The sequence below is a fragment of the Zingiber officinale genome, chromosome 2A (assembly GCF_018446385.1).
Source record: "Zingiber officinale cultivar Zhangliang chromosome 2A, Zo_v1.1, whole genome shotgun sequence".
Taxonomy (NCBI): domain Eukaryota; kingdom Viridiplantae; phylum Streptophyta; class Magnoliopsida; order Zingiberales; family Zingiberaceae; genus Zingiber; species Zingiber officinale.
Genome location: NC_055988.1, coordinates 80,788,058 through 80,795,874, shown reverse-complemented (window position 1 = coordinate 80,795,874; position 7,817 = coordinate 80,788,058). Strand labels below are relative to the sequence as shown.

The 7,817-nt window shown below is 42.0% G+C and overlaps 1 protein-coding gene across 2 annotated transcripts; it reads left to right on the top strand.

The window, feature by feature from the left end:
- Window positions 1–370: 370 nt before the first annotated feature.
- On the top strand, window positions 371–5,286 carry LOC122041334 (LEAF RUST 10 DISEASE-RESISTANCE LOCUS RECEPTOR-LIKE PROTEIN KINASE-like 2.1). 2 transcript variants are annotated; one of them, XM_042600976.1, is made up of 4 exons: window positions 371–598; window positions 664–1,503; window positions 3,557–3,607; window positions 4,002–5,284. In XM_042600976.1, the coding sequence occupies exons 2-4, from the start codon at window positions 684–686 to the stop codon at window positions 5,105–5,107; spliced, it is 1,977 nt and encodes a 658-aa protein (XP_042456910.1). In that variant the 5' UTR covers window positions 371–598; window positions 664–683; the 3' UTR covers window positions 5,108–5,284. The 2 variants fall into 2 exon arrangements, with proteins under 2 accessions (XP_042456910.1, XP_042456909.1); XM_042600975.1 differs by lacking the exons at window positions 371–598; window positions 664–1,503 and adding an exon at window positions 1,535–3,185 and having other exon boundaries at window positions 4,002–5,286.
- Window positions 5,287–7,817: the final 2,531 nt, after the last annotated feature.

Sequence of the window (7,817 nt, the reverse complement as noted above, 5' to 3'; positions counted from 1 at the left end):
TGAAACAATATCAAAGATGCATGAAAGGTCGACATTAGTTTTTGACCAGTTTGTTTGAGTGTCCTAGAATATAATCTTTCAGGTCAATTAATGCTAGAAAATGTTTGTGATGTCTGAAATGGCAGACAACCAGAAAGAAAAAGATAACAAGATTAGAGGATAGCGTGTCTAGACCTAAAGAACGCAGGATTCTTTTTGACTAAAAGGTTGAAATGTCTTCACGCGAAGAAAAAACTAATAGTTTTTTTTCTCTTAGGGAGCAAATGTTTAATCATGTCATTCTCCTTCCCTTAAAACATAATCTTTCATTATTTGAAGTACTTAACAAACACGCACACACCAAATTACACTTCATTGAAAGGACTGACCCTCATCGAATTCAAGCCAAATTAAAATATTTTGAACATCACATTTTGGATGAGTGAATGGCCCTCTTGAACATCTGTTCAGAGCATTTTAGGGCGATCTCCAAATTTTATTTCATCCGCAGATGAATGGCCCTCCTTTCACATTTTGGAGGAGTGAAAGGGCTGCCTGGATGCTTCCATCATGAATTGGAACAGCCGGGACGATTGACGTTGCTTTTCCAGAGAGTTGAGTAAGGCTGATAATATATCAATACTTTCTCCCCTTCAAAAAGGCTCTAACCTCTGTCTGACACAGCAAATACACGGTGGCGGCCCATGTCTCCTTACGCAGCAGCTTTCGTTCTGCGTCTACTCCTTTGCGCCCTATGCTTTCTGCAACCATGCGTCTCTGCTGATCGAGATTACTTCGAGGTGCTCCAGGAATGCTCCTCGAGGCCATTCATCTGCGGATACCTCAGCATCAATGTATCTTACCCATTCAGCGGCAGCCTCGAGGCCCCTGCTTACTGCGGCCACCCAGGTTTTTACCTCCAATGCAATAGCAGTGGCACCTTCCCTGTCATCACAATTTCCATGGCCAACAACAGAACCTACGCTGTGCAAGCCATCGACTACGACAAAAGCATGCTCACCATCGTCGACAAGTATTTTCTTGATACATGGTATCAGGAATTGAATGGCTCTTATGAATATTTTTGCATGCCGTATGGTGATACTGTAATAGATCCTCTGCTCTTCGAGTTGACTGATCTCGCTCAACGGGTCATCCTCTTCCAATGCTCTGAAGAATTTTCCGGCTCCCTAACCATGGTGGATAACTGCTTCTTAAACCATACAACACGCAATTACATGTACATCTCGATGACAGAGAATGCTACCCTGCCTCCGGAAGTGGGCACGTGCAGCGGACCTTATCGGTATCCTTTGAACAAGACGGCAGCCAAGGAGGTGATGTCCAGGAACATCAGCCTTTCGGAAGCGATATACACCGGATTCACAGTGAGATGGACGGCGGGGATCCATGAGTGGTGCAGAGCTTGCCAAGATTCCGGTGGTGTTTGTGTACACGACTCCACCCAGATTTGTTACTGCCCAGATGGTTCGGTTACCTCCGATTGGTGCCACCATGACCGAGGTACGCATGCACTAGTATAAAATTCTTCTCCTGAAATTCGTAAATTCTTTCTCATTACAATATAAAATTTCAAGAACTTTGTGGTACCAAACAATAATGGAACTAATTTATCAAAAGAAAAAAAAAAACAAAGGAATTCTTTTCTGTTTCTGCACTTAATACATGTGTTGTATTCCATCTAGCAACCACTATGCAGATTGTAGAAACTTGAGATTTTTAAGATTCAGTAGTCTTGCCGCTAACAGAAAGTAGGGCAGCTGTTTCCTTGGATGGAAATAGACGTAAAAATATTCATAATAACTCATGCATAGCCTCTTAATCCCTTTAGTTAGATGAAATAAGATAACTACGGAGGGAGAGGGAAACAGTCATAAAATTTAGTAAAAAATAGGGGAGCGAATAGGATTGATTGATATACTTGGCCCAACGACAACAATGTGTTATGACTTGATCAAAAGAATTGCCGCCCCACGGGGTTATCCGGAGTGGTTAGTGCGTAGAAAGTTACCCAATGAGATCGTGGGTTCGAATCACGGGGTAGTCAGGGCGTAAATCCCTGGTCCTCATGTTCCTCTTCCCAATGCGCACTAGCTTCTCCGGTTACCGTGACTAACCTCCCTCGTGATGACTTTGGATAAGGTACGGCGGAGACGCTGGGGGCTAGCATTATCGCCTTTTGCCCAATTGATCAAAAGAATTGCCAAGACAATGAATGCATTAGGCCCCGCAAGATGTAAAAGAAGTCTACGAGGTCTCCTACTACGTGTAACTCACGACAGATGAAACATTCAACCAACAGCTAGTCAACTGCAAAGTAAACGGTTCCAAGTGTTTTAAGTCGATTGTGTTGAATATGTTTAGATTGCATTATCTCATCAATATTATTGGTTCAGTCGTCCCTCATCAGCTTGGTTTCCTCTTGTTCACAACTTATTCTGTAATCATGAACCTAAAATTGTTGCCAAAATCCACAACCATCCGCCTCTGGGTTTGCATCTGTTACTACACGACATCAAGTATGGCCAACAACACAACCGGGTGTGAGCCCAAGAGCTGTGGAGATCTTACCAACATCAGCTATCCCTTTTGGCTGAGTGGCTATCAACCTTCCTTCTGTGGCTATCTTGCTTTTGAACTCAACTGCAGCAACAATGTCCCAATTCTTGTGAATCCGTATGCAGGCTTGCTCCAAGTCCTTGCCATCAACTATGGGAACAACTCCTTTCAAGCAGTGAACACACTGATCAATGATTTCTGCCCAATATCTTCCTATAACAACATTTTGAATCCCACCAAATACTTTAGAGTTAGCAAGGCAAACAGAGAGCTCTTCTTCTTGAACAATTGCAAGGTGCCACCATCCAACTATTCCAAAAGAATACATTGTTCTCCAAGCGACACATTCGCATATCTTGGTGGACATTACGGCAACTCCAGTCCTCCAGCATCATCATCATCAGGGTGCAACATAGCCACTGCACCTGTTCTGATCGAAGGAGAAGAGGAAGAAGACTATATTGGACTACTGAGTAAGGGATTCCTGATGGAGTGGCAAGATGTGGCTGACTGCTCCGAGTGTAGAGTGAGTGGCGGGACATGTGGATACAGCGATCCTAATTCAGCTTTCTTGTGCATCTGCAACAGTGGATGGCATTACTCTAGCACTTGCAATGATGGGCCAAGTAAGAGCATTCTGTTTCTACTCTCAAATATAATCACAGTGTTCAATTCTAGTGAAGCTAATCAACTAATGCCTAGCGTTAGTCACTCACTAGTACTGCTTAATCAAGTCGATAAAGCAAAAATAACTCAGGATTTTACATGATGCTTCAGCACTCCTGTCTCTCATAACCTTCTACTTAAACCCTAATGCGACACTTTCCTAGTTCACCAAGGGCAGTACCTGCTCCCATTTATACAACGCTATAGAGTTATATACAGAATGTTCTTGGTACTATGTGCTTTTCTCAACTAAGAAACTCAACTGAATCTACAATCTAGTATTGAAAGCAAAACTTACGTACATTTATAAAACTATATCGTCATTTTGCAGGTGGTTCTGCTTCAAGAAAGAAGGCTTTACGGAAACAACATATAGCACTAGGTATGATATCTAACATTTTTTTTTTTTTGGTTTGTTGGTTCTATCAGTTGCTTTCAGTATTTTGGAATACAATTTTTCATAGACCAAGAAAATTGTATTGATAAATTTAAAATTTCAAGTGCGCTGTTTGATAAATTGCTCTGACTAGATGATTGAAATGCCTTTACATAAAGAACAAAGAAAAAGTTAATAGTTGTCTTTTAAAAAACAAATATTTAAACACTCCCATCAGAGAAGAAACATTACATTCTACTCCTAACATAACTTTCAAGAAATTTGCATCATTTCATTCTCCTTTTGTTAAACCATAATTTTGTATTTACCTAACAAAAACACAAAAATGTCTTCATGGAAAGGACAACCCATATAAATTTCACTTGAAAAATGTTTGCAGGTTCAGTCACAGGTGTAGTCGGTCTCATCTTATTCATCCTCATGTTAGTCCTCTATGCTCAAAAAGGATTCGGAAAAACTACAATTTTTTTGTACCAATCAAAGAACACACAACAGATTGAAACCATGCTTGCAGAATATGGTTCCCTTGCACCTAAAAGATACAAATGTTCAGATTTGAAAAAGATCACAAAATCTCTCAGTGAAAAACTAGGGAAAGGAGGCTATGGAAGTGTGTTCAAAGGTACACTCCAAGATGGTCGTTTGGTAGCAGTAAAGATACTGAGCAACTTCACAGAAAATGGAGCAGAATTTATTAATGAAGTCATTAGCATTGGCAGGACTTCTCATGTCAACGTTGTTAGTCTACTTGGCTTTTGTTTTGATGGTAAAAAACGAGCTCTAGTTTACGAATTCTTGCCCAATGGATCTTTGGAAAAGTACATTTATTCTGAGAAGCCAAAATTAACACTGGGATGGGACAAACTATACCACATAGCAATCGGTATCGCCCGAGGATTAGAGTATCTTCATCGCGGATGCAGCATGCGCATTGTACATTTTGATATAAAACCACACAACATTTTACTAGACGAGGAGTTTTGCCCCAAAATTTCAGATTTTGGATTAGCAAAGTTGTGCCCTCAAAAAGAAAGCATACTTTCCATGGCTGATGCAAGAGGAACAATAGGATTCATTGCACCAGAAGTAATTTCAAGAAATTTTGGATCAGTTTCCACAAAATCTGATGTCTATAGCTATGGGATGATGATCTTGGAAATGGTTGGTGGAAGAAAAAATGTGAAGACATGTGCAGAAAGAAGCAGTGAAGTTTATTTTCCGCACTGGGTTTATGAGCATCTTGATCAAGATAGAGACCTTCAAGCATACGATATAACAGTCGAAACAGAAGAAATTGCAAGGAAGATGACATTGGTCGGTTTGTGGTGCATCCAAATTATGCCAGCAAACAGACCTTCCATGACCAAGGTGATTGAAATGTTGGAAGGAAGAATCGGTGACATCGAAATGCCACCAAAGCCTTCCTTTTCTTCTCCTATTCACTCTGCCGTTGACTCTCCCAATGATGCATTGCAATTGGCTTGACATGCACTATCCATGCAATCACAACCAGTCAAGCTTAAAATTGTATAAGATAACAATTCATGGACAATTCTACCACTCATCTACATTTGGGGGTGTATCATTTATTGTTTTAGCGCAAGCATGTAATTCATGAGATGAAAACATTTACTGCTGGATTCACAAACTCCAAATTAGTATTGCTTAGCAACAAAATGCAGCAAAGAATACTCGGACATGAAAGTTAAGTCTTAAGATATACCTCAAGCACAAGAGGCCCGACTCCAGACGCCTAAACAAAAGCTGCATCAACCATTTCAGCCGTCGTCAATCTCGACCGGGCACTAAAACCAACTAAAATCTCCACTAAAGTTGCACATCTCCATCTAGTTCTCCGCTCGCCAAATCATTGAAGAAGAAAAAACAAACATTTGAAGCAGTGGACACCTGATCGGAAGTGTGGAAGTTGAACGATTGGGTTCGCACTTTGTGCGGCGCCCATCTCCATTTTCTCGTTTCGCAGACGTCGGAAATTTGCCGAGGGAGGAACGATAATCACGGCCTTCATGGCCCACCATCTCGCGTATGGGAGGGCCGGAGAATTACAAAGGCCACGCCAGCCTCACCGAAGTTGAATTATGGGCCGATCTCTGGTTTTAATGAGCTTATGTTCAGTTTGGATCCGATCGGCCCCTATATAAATTATATCCAAAACATTATTTAAAACCCACCTGTTTCGTACTTATTTAATTTTATAAATAATAAAATAAATTTTTGGGGGGAAATATTAAATTCTGTGACACAAATATTATTATTAATTTTCAAATAAATTATTTTAATAAATCAAAATTATCTTGTATTAATTTCTTTATATATATTTGAAAATATAGTCGGCCTTTTCTTTATTATCTTTTATTATTTTCTTTAGGAAAAAGTGTGTCCACTTGTATTGGAATTGTTGAAAGAATGTTTATTTTTTATTAATCGTTTAAACAATCTCTCATTTTATTTTTGGTATTCGTATTAACGGTAGTTGTTACAACGGTAAATTCTTCTTACGAAGTTTTAACTTTACTCTATCAAGAATATTTTATTTAAACACACTCACACTCACACTCACACACACACACACTCTCTCTCTTCTATATATATATATATATATATATATATATATATATATATATATATATAGGCGATGATGATCGATCTAGTATTCAATTGGATAGAAAATATATTAAATTTTAATTTAAATAATATTGAATTTAAGAGAAATTACACTCGACTATGGACATTTTGTACTTATAATTTTCCATATACGTAAAAAATATGTGCAAAAGAATGATATTAAATTTAGGAAAAATTATATCTCATTATGGACTTCTTGTACATATAGTTTACTATATACCTAAAAATTGTTTGTATAGGTAGTGATCCTGTCCGAGAGTGAGTCGACGGACGCTAGGGAGGTGGTGCTCACGCTGACTGGATGTCGACTGAAGATGACGTGGACCTCCAACAAGCTAAGCTTGCAACCACAAGTCGTTAGTGTCGAGCCGGGGAAGAGTTCCCCGACGATGGTCCTTCGACGCTCAAGTCAGCTACCAGCGGCAAACGAACGAAGTAGAAAAGAAAAGAACAACAACATAACTGTAACTACAGTAGTGAACATACCTCCGTCGAAACCTGGGGGCCCTTATATAGAGCTACCGGGAGGCGCGTGCATTCTTCCCAAGGTGTGCGCGCTTCTCAAAGCATAACTGGAAAGAACGTGTCAGAAAATCGTGTCTGGCATCATACCCGAACAGCCCGAGCATATCCCTAACGTGACAGTGGAAGCTTCCCCCTTATGATTTTCTGCCCGACCATGCCTCCAACCATGCAGCCCGTCGGTGACACTGGTCCCTAGGAAGATATCGCCATCTGCCCCTTTTGTCTGTTATTGGGCCGAGCGGGAGAGCCGCTCGGCCAGTTTATCGTCTGGGTGATACAATGGTCGGGCCGAGCGTCCGCTAGGTCGATGACCTGCTACTCAGCTCCGCCCTGCCGAGTGAGGGAGCCCTATCTGCCGGGTCGAGGCTGCGTCCACTGCTTAGATGAGCGGGGAGGTCACTCGGCCTTCGTCCCTCCCTGCTTTGAGCTTTATGAGCGTCGGAAGCTCGGTGTCTGATCGAGCTGTCGAAGTGTCGGACCGGCTACTCTTCCCACTAATCGGGAAGGTAGTTCGCCCGATCGGACGCCTGCCTAGGACGTTGACCACTTTGACCTCCCGTCGGGCGGGCCCCACCTTACCACCGGATCACGTGTCTCCCCCTCAAGTATAGTCGAAGGAGGCTGCAAGTCCGACTGACTGGACAAGTAGTCTGATGACCGATTGGCCGACCGACCAATGGGTAGGTTGGACCCCGATCGGCCTGTGTAAGATTGATCTTTCTCTGTCGATCGGCGCTTTGAGCCTTTGTACTTGGATATTTTTTCCTCAGTGTTCCCGGAGGGGCGTGAGCCGGGCAGTCAATGCTGACGCCACTCAAATCTCCTCGGGCTACGCGTAAATCATCCCCATTAAGGCCGAGCACGCGACCACGCCCATTAAATGCTGCCCTGTGGGAGGGCACCACGTGTCGTCGCCGCACGTCCGAGGTGACAGTTGCTGATGTGACATTTGGCGGTTTGAATTCAGCGGCTAGATGTGCATTCCGATCCCCGTGCCCTAAATTGAATGGCTCCGATCGGCCGA